We start from the raw sequence: 22852 nt of genomic DNA, 5'->3' as shown, positions 1-22852 counted from the left end.
CGTGATGGAGCGTGACATAACTTTCACTACATGCTGACTCACAGTGAAGCATCAGCACAATGTCTAAAATGTCCAGAGTTCGGAAGCTGGAGGATTCGTTTCCCTTATTTACCACAATGAGGCCTGAAAGGAGACCTTGGGTTGCAGGTTTACGTAATGAAACACGTCCTTGAAGACGGCTCTATTTTTCCTGTTCTAATGAATTTCTGACAACAGGTTTACAAAGTGTTCCTGAGTCCATGTAGTGCTATCCTTCATACAATCACGTGTTTCTCAAAGTGGTTAACCTCGCATCTTAGTGTTAAGATGAGCTAAAATCCACAAAACAACATTCTGATGTAGCGGTAGGCTTATTCTGCAGGTGTGTGAGGACTGAGCAGAGGACAGTGGATTGCGGCATCCTCTGTTGGTTCTGTATGCAAAATGGTGAGGGTCAAAGCTGGCAGGGATGTTGCTTTCACTGTGTTGTAGAAGTGTACGGTGAGAGTGAGATGTTAAAAGTGTCAGTAATAACATCAGCTAGCTGATGGGCACATGTTTTTAGTACACAGCCAGTTATGGTATTTGATCCAGCAGCGTTATTTATATTCACTCTCAGCAGGAGTTTTCAGTGGCTTGTCCTCTGAAGGCAGAGAAAACTTCACAGCTGAGTCTTTGTTGAGGAGATCAGATCTGTTTAACTCACCTGGCTGTGTGGCCTCACGCATGATGGGGGCACGGCAGCTTTTGGAGCCAGGGATATTTTGAATTGGCTGAAATGTACCTTTTGTGTTTTATTCTCCAAATGTGTGAAGACTGAGCAAAGGGAAGTGGTTATTGCATCCTCTGTGGATCTGTCGGTTCTGAAAGCATATTGATGAGGATCCAGGCCGGCAGAGATGTTGTTTTTGATGTGCTGGAGAATCAGTTTCTCGAAGCACTCCGCTACGGGAAGGTAGGAGGACTAGACACTGCCAGCTCGTTAGGTACAGGAAGGATGGTTGCTGTCTTGAAGGACACAGTTATATGTTTAAAATGTCAGTGACAACAATAACATGTTTTTAGTACATGACCAGGGTTGTTATCAGCTCCAGCAGCTTTGACCATATTCACTCTCAGAAGGACTTTTCTGTCCTAACTTGTTTGAAACGTGTTGCTGGCATCAAAACCAGAATAACCATACACAGTGAAATGATGAGGAGAACATTTGATATAATGTCTCTATACTGTTTTCAGTTGAGTATACGTCAACAGGGAATGGCTAATGTTCATATTCTGTTTGATTTATGTTTTAAACAGCGTCGCATTTCTTCAGCATGCAGCTGTAAAGCATCCTGTGTGGCACAAACAGTTTCTCTCTGACAGCAGTGTGTCTGGATGTAGCAGTGCATTCCTGCAACTGAAATAATTAGAGCCAAAGTCTGATTAAAATGTAAGCTGACAGGTATTTCCTGCTGAGAGCAGCTGGGATGCATTTCATTGTAGTCAGTAACAAACACCTGAGAGCGAATATTCTCTGCTGTCACCAGCACGGTGGGAGAGACTTGCTTATGATGGATTATTATTATGCTCAACATCCAGAACCGTCCCGTTCAAAGTCTAATTGTTTGCTCAGGTGAACAAATGTCTTTTACTGACCATCATCACTCCTGTACTGTAATAAAACTGTTTCCTGTGTGTGTGTGTGTGTGTGTGTGTGTGTGTGCGCGTGTGTGTCCTCCTCGAGCACAGGTTGCTGCTGTAATGGTTCTGTTACCGTGGCGACCCGTGCCTTGTTGACCAGATTCAACGCATTATGAGTAAAGGTGCACCGAGTCGCCATGACAACGATCTGCGTAGGAGTTGCATAAGCTGCGAGCGGGGACCCCAGCAACTGTGTGTGTGTGTGAGAGTGTGTGTGTGTGTTTTATCTGTGTGTACATCTCAGTGTGTGTACAGGCTGTGTCGATGTGTATCTATACTGTGTGTGTGTGTGTGTGTGTGTGTGTGTGTGTCTGTGTTGCAGATTGATGCTCTTGACCTGAAACCAAAGGAGGTTTTATTATACTTTATTCTGAATCACTCGACAGGACCGGACTGTCGGTGTCTCACTCTTTTAACCTCGTATGTATCCGGGGAAATTTAGCAGCGTGAGTGTTCATTTCCAGCGGTTCTCGGCTTCACATGAAAACAGTTACTCACATTCACAACTGGGAGCTGACCAGTTCAACCACAGTCTGCTGCTGGAGGGCTCGCAGCCGCTCACATGTTGCAGCTTTGTGTCTCATTCAAGTAAACAGTGAGCAGCTTGAGCTCCCACGTTCGTTCCTGACTTCAGACACGGCAGGCGACGAAACAGTGTCACAACAAGGTCCATTTAGAAGCTGTTCTGGAGCTTTCTGTGGTGTTATGTAATCTTAGCCGATAGAGTGTGCCCAGTTATTATTAAGCTATTATTGAGCCTGTGAGGAACTTCTCAGTATGGGATGACATCAGGTTGGGACGTCATTGGAACTGACCAATCACGGTGCTCATTGTGAGAACTTCTCCTCCATGTTGGCTTCAAAGTTTATTGCTGACCTTGAAAACAGTAGTTGTGTTGCCTCAAAGTTCCCCTGAAGGTTGTTTTCTAGAAACTATTCTAACATTTTATGTAAAAACTAAGCTCATCTTCTGATTTTACATTAAACTGTACAGTGTAGAGTAAGTTGCAACAGAACCTCCCGACCAAGAAAAACCAATCAGTGCATTCACTCAGCACATGTCTGCAAAATGTTCAGTGCCAGCTTTCCTCAGTTGGATGTTTGCCATCACAGTTTGGCTCAGGTGTGGTTATTTTTAGGCAGCAAAACAATGTGGTTCAGGTTCTGGAACAATCACAAACTGACTGCTAGTATTAGAACACTTTATACACACACGGTGAGTTTCCCCTGTTCACTTTTTTGCTCTATATTGGAACTAAATATTTACATTTAATTTGTTGCACGTCTGAAAATAAATCAACTGTCTTTTAATCTTTGCCTGAACCAATGACAGTTAAATCGACGCTTTCCAACAGTTAAATATATATATATGAGTTTAATGTTGCAGTATAGGGAATAGTGACCGATGCTACCAGCGAATGACTGGAATAGTGTTTGTTCTATTTTTTTTGCGAGCCACTTACGTCCCTGTGTTTAGAAAAGCTGTTTCATGCCAGTTAATGCGCAGTCGTTTGGATTTAGATTATTTAAATAGCTCATTATTCAGTCTTGTTTTAAAGTTGCTCCATCCACTCAGTAGAGAATATTTCCTCCAGAAAAATAGAGTTAATGACTGTTCTCAGAGTGTTTGTGTGCCCTCTCAAACAAAGCTTAGCGTTACAGAAATAAGTTGAGTTTGTAAAGAGTGATTGAAATTTGGATCAGGCCTGGATGTGGTGATGTAATAACAACTGCAGCCTGACATTTAAGTGTGTTTTGAACTGTCTTCTACTCAGCTGTCAGCAGATTTATCACTGTTCTGCAGGCTGTAATTTGGATTTACCACTCTCCACTGATGTAAACACGCACTGATTCACCCTCTTAATGGTGTTTGCTCATTCAATACGCACAACTTTGTTGTTCTGACTGTGATTAAATCCTGTTTTGATGCTGTGTCATGCATAGAAAGGGGTCGCCGTTACATAACAGGACTGTTAAATAGAGAAAATACACAATCGTACTGTAATTTCTCTTCAAAAACAAACAGATTTTGATTTTAGGTGTGGGTTTGTATTTAAACATTACCTTTAAGGGACAAAAGAGGAAAAAAATATTTCAAAAGTTCGTAGGCAACACTACAATAAAACAGTTGTACATGTCAGTTTATGGGATAAAACTGTTAAATTCTGGGCACAATTCCTTAAAATGCTGCTCAAGATAATTTATAAATAGGCAAAAACAGGACATCATGAACTTACTGAGGAACCAGCATGTGAAGAGGACTGTTGTTTATTGTATTTGGGAATGTATTTGTAAAACAAATAATGAATATGAACAATAAAGGGATGACCATCTGACTTCACAGTGTCTTATGTTATTATTAAGAAAGTTGTGGGTAAGTTTTCGTCATCCTGCTCCTGTTTTCTTCATTATGAGCGTGTAAAAGTATTGTGGGTAAAAGTGTTTTGGAAAATTATACACTGAAAATAGCTAAATAAACAAAATATGCAATAAATCTTGGCTACTACGCTCACCATACTTGCACAATGCACTGTGATATTAAGAATTATTAAATACAAACAGAACAAAATTTGCAGATCAGTGTTTCAGGAACAATCAGCACTCTTTGCAAATTTGGGGATTTCTTTGTAGTCACGCAGTCAGAAGCTTATCCAACACAAACAATATGCATATATTGTTACATTTTCTGTTAAAAGTACTATTACAAAATTTTAACTGGTTATGAAAGAGTTAGAATTTAAGCACCAACACCAGCGAGAAGCTCAGCTATTTCTACGGTAGAGAGATTTTATAGTCGTTCTTAATGTCTGTCACTGGGTCAGATTTCAACATATTCTGGTTGGATGAGACATAAAATTAAAACTGTAGCCAGATCAAGAAATCAAGGGTGTGCGTACCACTTTCGTCCACAGGGGGCGCCAGAATCAACAACAATGAAAGTCAGTGCAGCCGCTTTAAGCACAAAACTTTATTTATTTACAGGTTTGAATTGTGTTGAATAAAGATTCATTATTACTATTGTTTTCAAAATTAACAAAGAAAAGTGTACTGCACAGTGGGACATTTGACTAGTTTTCCCTGACAAAAAGTGCCTGAATATTTATTATCAATACGATAAAAAAGTTAAAATAATCTTTTTAGTTTCATAACTTTTTTTGGTGAGATGCAACATGAAGGATGAATAAAATCGTGTGAAAAATATTTTTGCTTTGAGACTCCACTGCAGAAATGGTGAATTGTAATGACTAAATAATAATGATAAAACAAAAATACAACAACAACATTAATAATAACGATTATAAATAAAGAAAAGTATGCAGAGTAATAATATGGACATATAATATATCTTAGTCCCCCTCTGCATATCAAATACTCCATTTTAGCAATCCAATAAATATATTAAAATGAATTAAAATGAATTAAAATAAATAACTAAGTGAGTGTTTGGATGTCTCTGCCATATATTTAATAATGTTATTTGTCTCTGTTGGGTCATTTGAATGTAACTGCGTTGTGCTGACGTAAGCAACAGGTTGGTCGGAGAGCCCCTCGCGGCTGCCTCGTGCCTGCAGTTCTCCCCCCGCCCCCTCCTCACACATCCTCACCCAGCCAGAGCGCGTGCTGGTACTGTACATCCCCGTGTCCTCACACACACACACACACGGAGCTCGAGAGGCTGCACCGCCGCACGAGACTGCTGCAGCGGAGGCTCGTGCTCCACAGCGCACCGTCGAGCTCAGAGCTGAAGATGAGGCAGAGTTAACGGACAGCCGAGCAGCGAACACGTCTGACAGGTGAGAACACATTCATTTGTCTCCTAGAGAATGATTCTGCATCACCTGAGCGACCTTTCACACGTGAAGTGTCGCCTGATTGTCAGTTTGTGTTGAGTGGAGAACTAAAATATTGTTTAATGAGAAATCCAGTCAGCCATCCTGTATTTGTTTGCGTCTTTGCGTCTCGATATGCTCGAAGACGACACACATTTGTCTTCTTCTCTCATGTCCACCAGTATTCAGTTTTTATTTAAAGACATTTCTTTACATTTGGTCGCTTAATTGAAATATTGTCACCACGGGAGGTTATCAATATCTCGTTAGAGCTCAATACGACTTAACGTTGACCTGTTTTTACTCAAACTACTGAGAAGCAAGTTGACGTTTGGCTGCACATGACAGTAAAACGTGAAACAACTGAAGGAAGATCGATGGATAGATCGAGTTTAAGCCTCTTTTTGTTTTTTAAGTTATATTTTTTTATATTTGCCATCATCCAGAGTAAGATTATAGTTATTGTCAATATTAAAGGAGTGTTTTGTTTTTCATGACTTAATAAACAAACTGACCTTAAAGACACATTTTCATATTGCTTTGCTTTGTTTGTATGTGTGGCGGACCCTGCCACCTTTGTAGCTTCGAACAGAGTTCTGGGGACCAGCTTGTTTATTCAACTATGGAAATTATTACCTCATTAATAATGTGCATTTTAAAATTCTGAGTGTGGATTTCCCCATTAAAGCACATTTTATTTCATCAGCACTGCATCACCAAACACGTATTTCCTTTTTCAGTTTCAGTCTGTTTTGCTGTGGCTGCTCATTAAGAGCATTTTGAGTCTTTCTCCTACGACAGAAGCTGCAGCAGCGTCTAACATCGTGTCGTAGTGTGAATGATACTCTCAGTGTTCGGCTCGTACAGCGTTTCTTGTGCAGATGCTTGATGTGGGGACACGCAGTGATTGATTGTGTTCCTGCGGTTGTTTGCTTTAACCACAGACTGAATGGCGAATCACCTTTCTGTCCGGCTGCCTCACTGTCATCCCTTCAGTCGGTCCAAATCAAAACACTACACACTGACAGGATCGCTTTCAAGGTTCAATAATATGGCATCAGATTCACATTTATGCATTTATAACCCTGCCAAGGTCAGTTCATAGACCTACAGCTCTGTGAAGAACAATAGGATGTTAATGGGGTGAGACAAGATATGCTCGTGTTGTTATCATCACCATGTGGAGCGGAAGTCAAAACCTCAAAGCCACCTTGACATCCGGACAGATTCCCACAGTTATACTGCAGATATGACCGTTTGTTTACCTACAGTCATTTAATGCATCAACATCATCAGACATCTTCACTCTCTTAGCTTGGGATGTCTGCTTGAAATGACACATGAAGTGGTAATGAATTTTAAAGAAGTGCTCAGAAAGGTAGCGTATATTGTTATGTTTTCATGTGGCAGATGTTTTGTCTTTTCCCACTTTTAAAGACTTCATTAAGCCCGAAGCACGACACTGACATGCTAATCAGAATCAGCGTGGCACTATCCGCTGTGTGATCTCAGTCCTGTTGTCTGCCTAAGCTGCCAGCCACAAATGAACTGACAGATGAGACAAACGAGTCACACCTAACAGAAGTGAATAGGCGAAGAGAGGACACCTTAACCACAGATTCAGATGTCCAAAGTATTTCTGAAATGATTCATCTTGGATTTGCAACCCAGTCTTGCTCGCGATCCTCTTAAATCCCCCCAAATTCCAACTGTTATAAAGGTTCTTTATTGTTTGTTTGTTGTTGTCATATTTACGTCCATGAGCCACGTAGTTCAGGTGTCAGCTAGCAATTTGAAACGATGAGCGTCGTCACTGGCATTGTGTGTTAGAGGTGGCCTAAAAAAATCTGCTGCAGTTGGATTATATAGAAACACACACACACACACAGAGCGGTACCGATCAGACCCAAAGAACTGGAGCGGTCAACAGTGATGCAACAGTTTCCCGTCAAAGCTCTGCACATTAAATCTCTTCTCAACTGGTCAGAGAGAAACTGGAGTTCACGTTCTGCTGAGCCTCTCTGTGATTCTGCATGACGTCAGTGCTGCTCCATCATTTAAGGGTACAGCACAGTCCAGATGTGGACAGAGGTGTCAGCATGACAATCAGAAACAGGAGCAGAAATACAGAATAAACAAGTTAAACCATCAATTATATATGTGACAACACATTATCTCTGTCATTTATACGATCATCCGACATTCTTCTAGAAGTCTGTCGTCTTTTTGTTTTTCCCTGTAAAAGTCTTGGGATTATAAAATCTGCACCTGTTTGAATAGGTGACTCCTCAGCTGATGGTTCGAACCAGCAGCATTTAGCTGGATCCTTGTGAGATCGAGACAATAGTTTTCATTTTGTTGGTTTTGTTTAGCAGAAGTTGTCTCTTCAGCTTGAGTTGATTGTTTTTCCTAAAAGCGCGAGACGATGATTAGCCATTTAAGTGATAAGTCTGTCATAAGTAAGTATTTTGATTAGTTGTTAATCGTTTCAGTCTTTTTTCATCAAAAGTATCAAACATCTTTGTCTTTTGTGATGATCAATAAGGAACCAAGGCCTGGATAAGTTGGCAGAATACTCGATAATGAAAGTCATTTTTAGTTGCAGTCCTTAAATGCACTCATTACTTCTCAGCATGTCAGGTGAATCTAACTGACCTCCTTCTAAACCAACCCGACCTTTTTAAGCTACTGTCATGTCTACGTGTGTTTGATTTAATGTGTGACTTGTTTCTCCCAGAGGATTAAAATAGTAAGAAAATCAAAGTAAACAAATCTTAATACGGCACTAATTATATGCAGATTTTGAGTCATACAGTTGGAATTAGTTCTCAGAGTCTGAATTCCAGTGAGCTTGTGCATGTATTTATAAGGTGCTTACTAAGCCTTATTTAAATTTCTCTGCACTAGTTAATTAAATTGGCGTTATTACCGTGAATTAATATTCCCACAGGCTGACAGAGATCCCAGTCTGGCAGTAAAAAAGCAATTAAATTGTCCTCTGATGTGGGTTATTTCCTTTGCACTGAAGCTGTGATGATGACAACATGTAACGAGCAGTTTAATGAATAAATCAATATGTTGGTGAGCTTGACATTAATCTGCCACGACTCATTAGCATCAGTGATGATACATGCCTCTTCATAACGTGTGCGGTCTCTGCTGATGCCTGAAGAAGACAAGTGGTTTGTTACTGAGGAATTCTGACTTGACTGTGAAAAGAAGTGTTCAGGTTGAGTCAGTTTTGTTTTTAGTTGGGTTTCAATGGCTGAGCGCTGTATCACATTAGCACATGACAGGCTGTCATTAATGCTCTTTGGGTGGATATTGAGAAGTGGATGCCAAGCGGTAACAGTAGCCAGGCTGTAGTATCTCTGAATGTGCCTGGATCCAACGAGAAAACTGGAGTGAAGATGTCTGTGTAGAAGAAACCTTTTCTCTGATAACACAGTCATGCATTTATTCCCAGAAGAGTTCAGGTTATTGTTGGTTACTTTAATGTCTAACATGCGTTTCGTGGTGCTAATTTGCAACTTACTTCACAAACAGAACATAATAACAGGAGATTCTGTCAGTCAGTGTCATGGCAACGTACCGGAAACTAAATGATGTGGATGTTATTGAGGGAAGACTTTGCACGGAATAGAGGAGGACTGTACTTTCTGTAGCAATGCAATAATTCATCAATTAGTTGTCATCCTTCGAATTAACCAGCAACTTCTTTGATAACTGTTTGGATTAAGATTGTCTGATTGCAGCTTCTTAAATGTAAATATTTGTTTCAGTAAGATGAAAATCTTTGGTTTGTGAAAAAACAAGACATTTGAGAACATCTTCTTCGGGAAACAATGATCGACATTTTTCTAAATTTTAACTAAAGGTCGATTGGTATGTTTTTTCAGGGTCAATACCGATTATTAGTAATCCAGCACACTGACAATAATAACAGATAATTGGAACTGATCTCCTCAATCAAGAAGAATCAAAATCTGGACTTTGCTCGAGTATTACCATTATCTGCTACTTCATACTTTAACTACACTTCATTTATTTGATTACTTTAGCAAGCAAATTCAGATTTTTCAGTGCTGATTAGCTATAACTTGTCACATCTGACAGATAATCAATAATCGAGAGGGAAAAAAAAAATTGTTGTGGCATAAATACACATATTCATCTTATTCAGCTCTAGTAACAGATGCTGCACGTGAATATTACAACCTCTCCTGACCTTCTCTGTCATCACTTTTAAACGTGAATAAAGCCGAACTCACAGCACAGCTATAGGCTGCTGTTCAACATGTTGTGAGCCACGATCAAATGTCATACTTGTTCGGTTGTCTGACAACAGAAAACACACAGAGATGCAGATTTGCATGGGATTAAGATCAGATACAACATCAAATAATCATCTAATATTATAAATTACTAGACGTCCAGAGACATAGGGCTCTGTCTGAGATTTGTTGTTGGAATTAAAGTTTTCCAGCTGATTTTTTTACAAAATGTATTAGTTGTGAAGAGTCACATGTTGTACACAAAGGATGAACACATGCTGGGCAGTTGTTGTGTTGATGTGCTGCTGTTGTTGTTGTTTGCTATGGTGTGATGTGTTTCGACAGCAGAGAGCTGATTGGTCCGGACACAGAGGGCTGCTTTGTCTCATGTGTACTGTCTCCCAGCTCTCTGTCTCTCTTTCTATATCTTTTCCTCTCCATCGTCTGCACATTCAGTATGTCTTCGTCTGCGATGTTGTGTGATCTGCTGCGTCACGTTTTACACTGAAACACAGATGAACTTTCAACACACACCAGACACTCTGACACACTTCTCACTGTACAGGCGGCCTCCAGCATTGTCTATTCAGTATTCAGCTCTGTGATTGCTGTTTTTCGTTGCCCTCTCCCTGTCTAAGAACCAATCACATTCAGCTCCAGGATCTGCTGCCGGGCTGCATGATGGGAGCACGGTCCCTCATTGTTTTATTTACGTCTACAGTCGCTCATGTCATTTCACATGCAGAGCAAAAAACCTGACGAGCTGTCATATATTTAAAACCCATACCCAAGGGAATCATTGAAGTTTAATCTAATCTTGTGCATAATCACATCCTGAAACCACAGCCGTGCAGCTCCACAGGAGCAGCAGGGATTAAGTGCCTGCTTTAAAGGGCACTCCACAAGCTATCTGGGGATTCAAACCAGTGTCCTGGCTGTAACAAGCTGCTCCTGTCACTGCTACAAGAAAACCTGAATACAGACCAAGTTGTGAAAGTGCCACTTGGCAGCAAACTGACAGAAACAGTTTTTTTTCTAAGTTAATCCTGTTTTCTCGATTTACTTTTTGTTGTTTCAACATTGTTGTTATTCCTCTTCTTCTCTCCCTGACACGACTGCAGTGGGAGTGAGCCTGAGATAAACACATTAGATATGGCTATTGTCATAGCGTTACTCACATGCAAACAAACAGCCACGTGAACACACATTACCACTGTCACTCACAGTAATTTATTCCACATGGGCCAATTAAATTAAATAGACGTCTCTCTTTCCATCAGACACACGTGCACGTTTCTGCTCTCATGTATTTCAGCTCTGTCAGTTCACTTTTGCATTTGTGTCAGCAGAAAACACCTCAAGTAATGTTTTTAAACCTGATATTTGTATTCTCTAATATCCATTACATTTATTGTGGCTGGAGAAGATTGGTTTGTTGTTTTGCTTCTGTCCTGGTTGACACTGGTAGTTCGAAACGGAGTCTGTATTTTCACAGTATTGCACCTCACCAGCTGGTGTGTGCAGGAATTTCATATTGTTTGAGTTGTTTGCTCAGATATAAATGTGTGTGAGGGTGTCTCGCTTGTTTTATGAGCTTGTACGATGTAGGTCTTCATTTTGTGGTCACTGTCAGGATCCTTCTGGAAATAATGGAGTCCTCTCTTATTTGATGAGCATCCAAAATGGACTCCCACAAATATATAGACTCAGATTCACCTTTTTGAGGTAGGATGTATTACAGTTAAGGCATCATTATGTTGAAATTTACATTTTTACAAATCCCAGGTCTGTAACAATGTGTCTGACTTAATGTAGGTGTGAACTACAAACAAAACTCATTAAATCATAACAGTGTTGTGTGTTGAAGAACTTGTATGTTGAAGTAAACATGTATATAATGCTGTGATCCTACATTATTTGGTGCAGAAACAAGTAACAGTATGGCACAACAGTTGTATTAAATTGTACAGGTGTGTGTATAAATGGTAACGTACTTGTGTGCAGTGACATTGTGGATGTTTTTGACTTATATGGGGCACTGAGTGGAGAACACTGAGGTGTAGCACCTCTCATTTTTGCAAATCTGCACCAGAAACTGTCATCCTGGGTTACCTGATTATTGTTCCTGTTTGCATTGTTACCATGGATGCACAACTACAATCTATAGATGACTTAAGTACTGGAGAAAACACCTAACATGATGCTTGAAGGATTTGTGACAAGGAGCACTTTTTTTTTCTACTGTCTGGTTTCAGAAGAAGACTGTGTCAGACTGTTATGGTTGTCTGGTTCTGCATCCGCCTCTTGTCTCCCTGGATGCTGTAGTGATCCATGTGAATAGGTGCAGTATTTGTACTCAGTCCTGTTGGGTCATAATTAAATTATTGGCGGGGACAAAAGGCAGGCAGTGATCCTGTCAGATGTAATGGAGCTGAGCAGAAAGTGAAATATGACGGGTTACTAACCCGCTCTCGACTCAGCTGCCTCAGTCTCCCACATCACCCAGGGATGAAGATGTGAGACGGCTCTTCTACAGCTTCTCTGAGGTTCTGATGGCTCAAAGCGTATACAGACCCACAATAGCAGGGCTACAGCAGGCCTTCTTTTTGATGAAACCTGACTTATTATTGTTTTGTTGTAGTCCATGTGGTGAGTCCAGTCAAGAGTTGGTGCATTGCGGTCTTTGAACTGCTAAGTCGGCTGTTTGACGTCAGAAAGCTGCTTCTAGTGTTAAAACGTAAGCTGGCTCTTACAGTAGGATCAAGATCCAACATCTTCAAAAAAGCTCTTTTTGACTTTTTTTTTAAATGACTTGAAGTTAGCTACCATTCAGACTTTATTGTGACTTCTGCTGTAGTCTGTTGAGCTACTGTGTGACCTCAGTGCTCCGTATTACCTGGAGGAACCTTTTAAATCTATTCCCTGGCACCATGTGTGGTTGTAGTGTCCTTTCCGGATTAGACAGACTCACCTATTCAAGAAGTGCTGAAGATGTGATGGCTTCAGTGGCCGTAAATCTCTGGAGTCAGCCGGATAGACAGATATCGGTTAGCGCGCTGATTGTTGGAGCCCTCATTGATGAATTCCTTTTTTTGTATTTGACCTAAATACTGTCAAGTCCTGGGTCTCAGCAGAGGAGAAAGGCAGACTTTGTTCACTGAACACTTTCTCAACAATCAGTCCTTTCGGAAAACTGGAACAAGGCTTCTGGAAACTGGAGCAGTGATGAAGAACACCCCTTTCTTCTTTTCCCGGGTCAGTAGCAGGACATGTAGACCTGCAGTGCACCCTGTCACTCGTTTTAATATGTAAGTGTCCATCAGTGATTATTCTGCGTTCTGTTCATTGTTGTGAATGATGACATACCTTCAGTTCAGCTGGCCTTGATTTTGTTTTGTCTTGTACTTGTAATCTGTTCACTGTAACAGGGATTAAAGGGACTGACTGATGTTTTTTCCATAACTGATGTTTGGAGCACGAGATGTATTTGAAGTGTCAGAATTAATATTGACCAGTGATGGAATGTATCTAGAAAGAACTGAATTTTAAGTACAGTCCTCCATTTTCTGCTTCTTCATGCTCCCACTCCTCTGCATTTATTTGACAGCTTTAGTTATTAGTTTCCTTGCAGATTCAGATTGTTCAGTGGTGATAGGTTGTTACTCCTGGTGTGTACTCAATAAGATAGTTGTGGGCAGGACATATAGTGAGACCACAGACAGAGACAGAACTGTGCATCAGAGTCAAGGTTTTGCATTTTTGAATTATTTTATCTGACACAAAAAACACTGAAACCTAAAATCCATCTGCCCCTGATAATCTTCCAGTCTGATAATCAGTGTGTTCTTAATTTTAGTATAAAGTAGTAGTTGTATTTAGGGATGTCGTGATTCTCCGAATCCACAATTCGCTTTGACGTTTGATTTAATACATGTTTTGCTTTCGTTAGACTTTAATGCCCTGACGACTTCCATTTCCATTTTACATTTAATTCACCATGACCACCCTGTCAGCACACATATCCTTTACGGTACAAAGAAATGTCGATTTCAGAGTTTAGGACGTGCACCTGAATGCACCATGAACTCCCTCTGAGTGTGTTAAACTCCAACAGCAAAGGATAGAAGCAGAGATAAATCTGCGTAGATTTTTTTATTTCTGTTGTGGAAATTGAGGGCTCATTTTGATCGATTTTTGATTTAAAGCTGAAATCAGGACACTCTCAGTTTTATTGTTTGATAATGTTACCGAACACCTCACTGTGCTCGTACTCCTCCTGTAATCCGTCTGTGTTACTGATCAAATAAAGCGATGACAGACGCTGGAGCTGTTGTCAAGGGCATCATGATGACAACCTTTACCACCATGTTTCTTTACTGTTTGTGATATGCTGCATGGTTTTGATCCTTTCCTTCTGTCTGTTTTCATGTCAGTGAACCTCCACACTGGGATCAGAGCAGTGCTGCCTGTCTGACTCTGTGTCAAACACCGACTCTTACCTGCGTCATGTTGCTCCCGTGGTGCTGCAGTGGTTTAGTGGTTACAGCTGTTGGCTCACAGCTTCAAGGTCTTGATGTTCTGCATTATGTTTCATGTTCTCTGTGGGTTTGTGTAGTTGTTAATGTGGGTGTATATGTGTCAACCTGTCTGTCATGCAGGGTTTGCCACAGTTTATTACAGCAGAGGCAGAATGTCTCTTCTAAAATAGAGTTTATCAAACTAGCTTTAAAAATAGATGGTTACTTTTGACCTTCACAGAGAAAAGTGCAGAGTTTCTGTTTCACTCAGCGAGGGTGACACGCTTAAACATACTTACATACAAAGTTTCATTTAGTTACTAATCTGTCCACCAGATGAGATGCACCAGGTAATGTCATAATGATCGATCATATCTTATATTTACTTCACTGTCAGTCAGAGCATCGTGTTGCAGCAGCAGGAAAAGGAGAGCGTTCAGAGTTTGTCGTTATTGGTAGTAAAACTGTGGAGGTGCATCAGTCGGTCATAATCAGCCTGATGCAACAGACACCGGCTGGCAGATACAACCCTGCTCCAAACTGGTGGGACACTGTGGTTCTTCTTACTTTGCTATGTTATAAGCTTCACATTCATAATGAGTGTATATTCTCAAAGAGAAATAATGGAATCAGGGTTGAAGTTTGTTTTGTGTGTTTCTGTGAGAAAGTGAAACTCTGCAGTGGTCGCCGTTGTCAGAGGTCACTGCAGAGTGACATCAGGGGTCGTTCTGTTTTTTCTCCAGATCATTAATTGTTGAGTCAAATTGAGGATTTTCAGTAACTCAAATTTGCCTCAAACTGTTTCACAATCTGTACGTTATATGCAGATCTGGATAAAGGGGACAAATCCTCTTTAACATTGTGAAACAGGGCGTTTTTTTCGACAACTCTCAGGGAACAAAACATGGATTTTGATGACAGAAATAATGAGTGAGTACAGAAAGACACTCTTGGCCTTTGACAGAGGTATGCACTCTACTGAATGCCATTTTTTAAGTATTTCATCACTGAAAGAAAATAAAATATTCAAACCTTGAATCTTGGTTAGGTACCTGCTTATAGTGTAGGCTTCTGCATATCCTGTCTGAATTGATTTTTGGCCTTTTTTAAAGATTTGAATCATATGTTATGTCACTGAGAACCTACAGTACACCCACAGCAGCAGTGAAATACAGCTGCAAGAGCGGCGGACACAAACCTGATGCAATAGTTTTTACCATATTCTATCATACTAAGAACAATAACGGCTGCAAGAGAGCAGCTGATACAAACCAAAAAAACATTGTCAAAAAATTGTCCCCTATATTCACTTTCACATGAAAATAGTAAAGAATGGGAGCGCTGACCTCACCTGACTTTGGCTCTCTTTGTAAAGTGGCTGAATAAAGTGCTGTCCAGTCATGTAGTTTGATGTCAAGCTGCTAAAGGAACTGGCCATCGTCCAGAGGCAGAGAGGAAGAGGAACATGGACAGATGGACGGGAGGGAGGACGGAGGATGGAAGGAAAACTGAGAGTAAGACAAGAAGTTGAGAGAGACAAAACACTGAGGGGATAAATAAGAGAGAATCATCTGTAGCAGAACATATTTTAATCTACAGCTTCATGTCCACCTTCTTCTTTCAGGCACTGTCTCCTCTCTTTCTCCTCCCCTGCCTTCCCTCCTTCCTCTCTGTGCTATCTTTCTCCGTGTCCTCACTTCATGGACAGCAGGGGTTGAGAAATTTCCTCCGACAACATTGAAGACATTTTTTATTCTCTTCACCTCAGGAGCTCAGCGAGTGCGTCACTGCTGTCGTGACGCCTCCACCTGCATAGTTTATAAAGCACTGAATGTGAAACGTAGTATTGAGGGAAAGAAAAAACATGGCAGCTGATGGGTTGAGAGATACTTGAGTTCTTTTCTCGACTAAATGGGGAAAACTGTTGATTAGTGTTTCTGAAAACCCAAGATGACGTCCTCAAATATCCTGTTCTGTCCACAACCCAAATATATTCTGTTTACCATCACAGAGGAGGAAGAAACCATAAATGTTCACATTTAAGAAGCTGAAACAAGAGATTTTTTACTATTCTTTGTTGAAATTACTCAAAACGTATCATGTATTATCCAAAATGGTGTCGATTAGTTCATGCCCAATGGAGACAAAGACTTTGTTTTACTTATACAGCTGAAATTCATAATTAAGCAGCTGAGAAACATTGTGTCTTGTTGCCCATCAATCAGGTTGTCTTCTATGCTATTATAGAATATATTCTCTTCATTTTTCCAACTTGACATTATTAAAAAATGTGTTGAGGTTGAGCTTCAGTGAGGGAGTGAGCATTTAAACATCAGGTTCAGACTGAACTGACCTCAGATGACTGGTCCATAATAACCTTGTACACTTTATGACACCTGCTCAGTGATAAAACAGCTGTCAGGATTCAAAGTCAGGTCTGAGGTCAGATCATGATGTGCTCGACTTATTAAATGATCAGAAGGAGCAGGTAGACTATAGAGACTTTGATGGAAGCTTGTAAGTGAATTCATGTTTATCCATGTGGACAATACACTGTGTTTAAAAATACAAGTACATAAAATGAAGACTGTTATTCCAAAGTCCTCAGAAATTAAGAGAGCACAAAAGTTCAGACAGAAATATCCAAGGCACTGAAATGCCACGCACTGGTTTAATCTCTTTCAATGTTTAGAGGAGATGCTTTTCCTTCTTTATCATAATCTATAGATTATCTTTAGGTTTTAGATTGCTGGGTTGAATGCGTCACCCATTGTCTTTGAAGTTTTCCTGGTAAGAGACTTCAGTTGTCTCGCTTTTCACTTGCATGTCAGAATGCAGGTGCTGAGTGTCTCTTATGCACCATTATGCTGCCGTATGCTCATTTTAAAATGCAGTTTTCATTATGAGTGTGTGTGGGACAGACGATCTCTCTGTATCTCATCCTGCAGATGTGACTGGTTTTGTGTCTAGTGCCTAACAGCCTTTTGACTCCTGACGTTAATGTCTCTCTCATGTTTTCACTCTGCCATTTTCTTCAGTCTCCCTATTTTATTACTCCATCTGGTTCTTTCTTGTTCACTCCACCTCCCCTCATCTTTTACCGCAGTAATAATAACAGATCTGATGTCACAGTTGCCATGGCAGCTGTCTGATGACTTGGCCGGGTGAATCGGTCCGGTGGTCTGGCGGCTGACTTCAGACACAAAACAAATCAGAACTAAATGGAACAAAAGTGTATTGTACTGACTATATTAGAATAGAATACAGTTCATTTGAATTACATTGCACAGATTAGAGTTTAATTAAAATAAGATGATGGATAATTATACACAAGAATTGACCCAAATGTAATTGGTGAGAGCAGAAAATACTATATGATGGATTTGGATCAAACTATATGCAAACTAGCCTACAGTAAAGAACAGTATAATGCACATTTGATAAAGAGAGTATGTGCACAGTAGGATTGTAGTGGTACTGTCAGTTGCAGTGATGATGCTACAGACTTAATAATGTTTCATTTATTTAATTGCAAATGTAATTAGTCATTAGATAAATCATCCTGTTTTTAAATTTAAACTCCTCTTTATAAAATATTCTCACGAGTCTTCGCTGGTGAAAAAAGCTGTAAAAACAAACCCAGCAGGCTGATAAAATGACTTATTGTACCTACATTATCCCAAATGTTTCCAAAATTGTTCAAACCCATGAAAATGTGTCATTGTACTCAAGGTAACAGTGCATTTCATTTCATCCCTGTTCGCTATAACTTTCAGGAAATGATGATGCGTCAGAGAGCGAGGAAGGAAGAAGCTGAATCTGACTAATCACAATGAAAATAAACTTTACCTCATCTGGGAGCATTTCTGCCTGAGTCATACAGCGCTGTTTGTGTAACAATGAAGACTGGCATGATCCCATGCTGCTCACTGGGGTCGTCACGATTCTAAATCGAAATTGGATGGAAATGAGTTTTCGGTTTCAATCATCGAAATCAAAAGCAAGCTTGATGATTCAAGCAGTACATTTTTCTCCATCTCTTTCAATTTGTGCTGGTCGTAGAAAGAGAAAAACAACACGTCAGAGATGACTTATTGGTAACCTGCAGCTACACTGCATGAAGAGTGTCAGACATGTTGGATTTAGTTCCTTTATTGATTTGTTTTGTTAAAAAGGTTCACTCCAGTCACTCGAGAAACCAAACTTTCTTTCTCTATTTCGTGTTTTCTGTTTGACCCTAGAATCTTTATATTTGGTGAATATTATTTGAACTTGTCTGACTCCAACCTGCAAAAAGCCAACAGGATCAAGTCAAACTGTTGCTGTAGAAATACCTGTATCTTCTAGAAGAAGAGTTGTAAAATGTAAATGTCAGGACATAAAATCAATGATCTGTTGATTTTACAACTCCAGATGTGTGAGTCTAACGATGGCTGTCTGGAAAAAAAATGTTTAAATCAAAAATCGAATCAGATAATTAATTTTGAAAACGTGTCCCTCGCACTGCTAACAACTTTGTTTTGGTTTTTTTTAAAGCAATTTAAGCTGCCAAAAACAAACAAAGGAGAGGGAATAAATCAGCTGTATTGGTGTACATTTGTTTTTTTGTAAGATGATCCAAACAGCGAATTTCAGACTTGGTCGGGCGGTTGCTGATTTGAAAAGACAAACGACATGAAGCAACAGACATCAGCATCTATTATTCAGTCCTGTTGTGCTGGAGCAACACAGTCCGTGTGTTCGGGATCAACACAACAGTGTATTTACCATCTGTCACAGCAGGTTCACCCATACAACTATATCCTGTTAGTCACACACATGCACACACACACTCTAATCTTCTTCTCTGTATGGAAACAACACATCCTGTATCTTTTGACCAAACCAGTTCGCACTCTGGACGAGACAGTTTTTATAATGGAGAGTGTGTGTTAAGCCGTTAAGCTGACCTCTTTGTTCTGAACTCCAGCACACTGTTAAAAGCTGCTGCTGGACCTACATTAAGCCGATTTAGGCCACCTATCTGGGTCTGGAACACATCAGGATGTAGCACAACCACAGGAACAAGGAAGCTCAGTGGTTTGCTGTGTCTGCTCTGTGGAGATCTAATCTTTGATTTTTCATTAATATAATTGGCAACAATTTGGATAATGAATTGTTTTAAATCACTTAGTAAGAGAAAGTGCCATGAATCATCACTTCTCAGATGTGAGGATTTGCTAACCGTTAATTTTTTTTAAATTCAGCAAAAAATTCAAAGTTTAACAAACTTGTGGTTGTTGAAGTTTTCTCTGGATTATATTAACTATGTTACTATACTATTACAAACTTAATGTTGGTCCTTGATGTGACAGGTAAACCAAACCAAGGCTGTAAACTGACAGCTCTGATTGATTAGCCTGCTTCACCGGCTGGCCTAATGACAAATGTTAATTGTCGTCTGGCTGTGGTATTTGGTGCAGTAGGCCACTGGATGTAGAGCTGTTGCATAACTATTATTTTTAAACCACACTGCTGCCGCTGCTGTTGAGGTGTTAGATGGAAAGCTTGAAGAAAACAAAGGTATTAATATCTATAGAATTGCATGTGTGAAATACATTAATACAGTTATGTTCTATATATGTTGATGAAGGCTCTCAGTCATCCAGGTCATTGTAATTCTAAGAGTTGTCTTGTAGGCAACTGGACGTGTTTCACATCTCATCCACGAGGCTTCTTCAGTTCGCTGTGGGAGTGTCCTTAAAGGGTCGTTAGGGCCACTTATGGGTCGTTGACCCAACCTGCCTTCATGTTGGTTGCTAGGACTAGGTGAACTCAGGTGTAAATGGTTGTTAAGCTGTCTGGGGAGGGAATCAGTACTGCGTTGTGGGTGGGCGATAAGTGATGTCTTGGTCATCCTACGCTGTTTGAAGACGGGTGTTCCAGTGGATTTCTTTATTCCTCTTTCAACGCATCTGTCTTCTCTGGACAAGATGTTCACATTGTTGTCCTCAGAGGGATGATTTTTCTCCTTCAGATGTAAGTGGACAGCAGAATCTCGACCTGAGGAGTTGGACCTCCTGTGTTGTGCCATTCGTTTTATCTGTATAACATTGATTTTCTCTTCAGGCTTTGACTCTGCCGTGAAAACTCTGCAACACAGAACATATTTTGGCTCTTGGTCTTCGTTTGACTGATCAGAAAACAAACTTTAACAGTTAGATGAACTTATCACGTTGGACGTCCTCCTGGAAGTTTTTGTGGTATTAGATGGAAACTAATTGTCGCTAATGTTATTTATTCATCTGCCATTTATTTAGTCAATAAGTTGATGAATCACTTGTTCTATAAAATGTCAGATAATAGTAAAATGTGTACACTATAATTTCCAAAAGCCCACATTGTCATCTAATATGCTTGTTTTGTCCAGCCAGCATTCCTAAGTATTAAAATAATTACTCAAGCATGAAATGTTTCTGATATTCTGTCAGTTGATCAATTGATTAATCAGCCAATTGTTGTGGGTTTAGTTCAGAGTCCAGGACTTTGCTGCCAGTTGGATAATTGGCTGGTTGGCTGGCAGACTTGTTTGGGAGTTTCCTCACTGACAGGTCTAATTATAGTCTTACTGGAGTCATTCAAGGGTCAGACGGAGGATATGGGATGATGGATTAGCATAAAGACACAGACAATATAGGGCAGGTGTTGTTGGTGTGTTTGTGTGTATGTGTGTGTGTGTGTGTGTGTGTGTGTGTGCAACAGCATAAGTCACCTGAGCAGACACCACAGGTTATATCAGATATAGGTCAGTGTGTATTTCTGTGAGAGTATCTGTATGTTCTGGGTTAGTTAAAGTGGGCCTCGGGGATAAAACTAGGCCTCCACTACCACACACACACACACACACACACACACACACACACACACACACACTCCTGCTGAGTCTAGTTTTCCTATAAATACATTTTAAATTGATCCAAACTTTCTTCTCTCCTTCCAGGTGAAGGTGGTGTGGAGGCTGACGCTCCTGCCTCTTTTTCCCTCCGTCCTCTCTCGCTCTCTCTCCAGACTCTACTTCATCCTCCTCTTCCTCCCTCTCTCTCTTCCTCTCTCTCTGTCTTTCACTGTGATGCCGGGCTGTGGGTGATTGTATGCCCGTGACCAGACTGAAGCTGGGGAAGTTAAAGGTGGTGCGGCGGCAGCTGCTGCAAAGGTACAGAACAACACACATCACCATCATCACAACTGTCTTCATGAGTCTTCTGACGTATTTCAGTCATATAGACTAATTCCTCCCTAATGCTGTTTAAAGGCATTGTGAACTAAAATGATAAATGACATAATGATGAACTTGCATTATTGGTTGCTGTGGAAACTGTTGCAGTGACTATGGAGATAATTAGCAGTCATTTTTTTTGTATGCACCTGAAGCCCCCCCCCCCAAAAAAAATCCAGCAGCAAAGTCTCTTTCCAAACAAAGTTGTGTTTTACAGGATGATCTATAAACTTTTCTGTGTAATCTTTTCATGGAGAACAGCTTGTTCTGACTCGTGGCAGCCTGCTGTCTGTGTTTGCACAGTGGGCTGAGTCACAGTGCTTCTTCCTGTACAGAGACGATCTGAATGCGTCGTCTAAACAGGGATATTTCTTTATTTTTGTGATATCGGTATAACTACTGCTTAATATTAAACACAGCGGGGGATGTGGGGTTTGGTAGCATTGTATTTAAACTGAACCCATTATCAAATCTGATTGTAGAATCTGAACCCTTTTCGACCCCAGCTTGATTCACATGTCAGACTTATAGGTCCTATTTGTGAGAAATATTGATTTTTGAGTCTTATTGAGTTTTACTGCCAACTTATCCAATACTGATGCTTGGCTGGGATGTTGGCCGACCCATTCTACAACCCCAAAGCGTCAGTATTTGACAATTTCAGAATAAGACTCAAAAATCTACTTTTCCTGAAAATAGGACCTTTAAGTCTAAAACAATTTAATGTCAGAGATTCGGTTTGGATTTGTTTAGCAGCTGCTAAAACTCTGAAGCTTCCTGATTGTTTTGCACGTCACAGATTAAAAAGCGTAAGGAGAGGTGAAAGATTTGATTTGAAGAGTTTTGACAGATCTTTGTAAATCAATCAACCTGGAGCAAGATCCGACATTAATCAGTCTTTTTTGCTTTACACCCATATCTCTAACAAAAACAGGAAACCTTATCTTTAAAATCTTTTTCACGCTGTTAAAATGTACCAAATTTTAATCTATTTCTGCTATTTCATTACATGATAATGTTGTTGGTATAGTTTCAGTTAAATCAGATGTTCTTCTGATGTTTGCTTCATCGTTTAATTGACTGTACCAGGTATGAACACCAGCCGTTTGTCTCCTGCCTGGCCGGCCTCTACGGTTGCCAATGGAGACGATACCAAAGAGCGCGGGCGCAGCCGGGAGAGTGCTGCTGCAGCAAGGTAAACACACACACACACACACACACACACACACACACACACACACACACACACACACACACACACACGCACACACCATCCATAAGCAGTAAGTTGAGTTTGGTTAGTTTGCTGATCGTG

General features: G+C 40.3%; 1 protein-coding gene across 2 annotated transcripts in view; it reads left to right on the top strand.

Annotated features, from left to right (window-relative positions):
- The first annotated feature begins 5237 nt into the window (after positions 1-5237).
- gdpd4a (glycerophosphodiester phosphodiesterase domain containing 4a) overlaps positions 5238-22852 on the top strand; it is a 38165-nt gene continuing 20550 nt past the window's right edge. Inside the window, exons 1-3 of one of the 2 annotated variants that reach the window (XM_030404500.1) lie at positions 5238-5455; positions 21262-21474; positions 22627-22732. In XM_030404500.1, coding sequence (XP_030260360.1) covers positions 21413-21474; positions 22627-22732 — 168 coding nt within the window. In that variant the 5' untranslated portion in view covers positions 5238-5455; positions 21262-21412. The remainder of the gene's footprint in view (positions 5456-21261; positions 21475-22626; positions 22733-22852) is intronic. The other variant, XM_030404494.1, reaches the window with a different exon arrangement.

Source organism: Sparus aurata, chromosome 2, assembly GCF_900880675.1.
Source record: "Sparus aurata chromosome 2, fSpaAur1.1, whole genome shotgun sequence".
Taxonomy (NCBI): domain Eukaryota; kingdom Metazoa; phylum Chordata; class Actinopteri; order Spariformes; family Sparidae; genus Sparus; species Sparus aurata.
The sequence above is the reverse complement of the archived record's forward strand: the minus strand, read 5'-3'. Positions and strand labels throughout refer to the sequence as shown.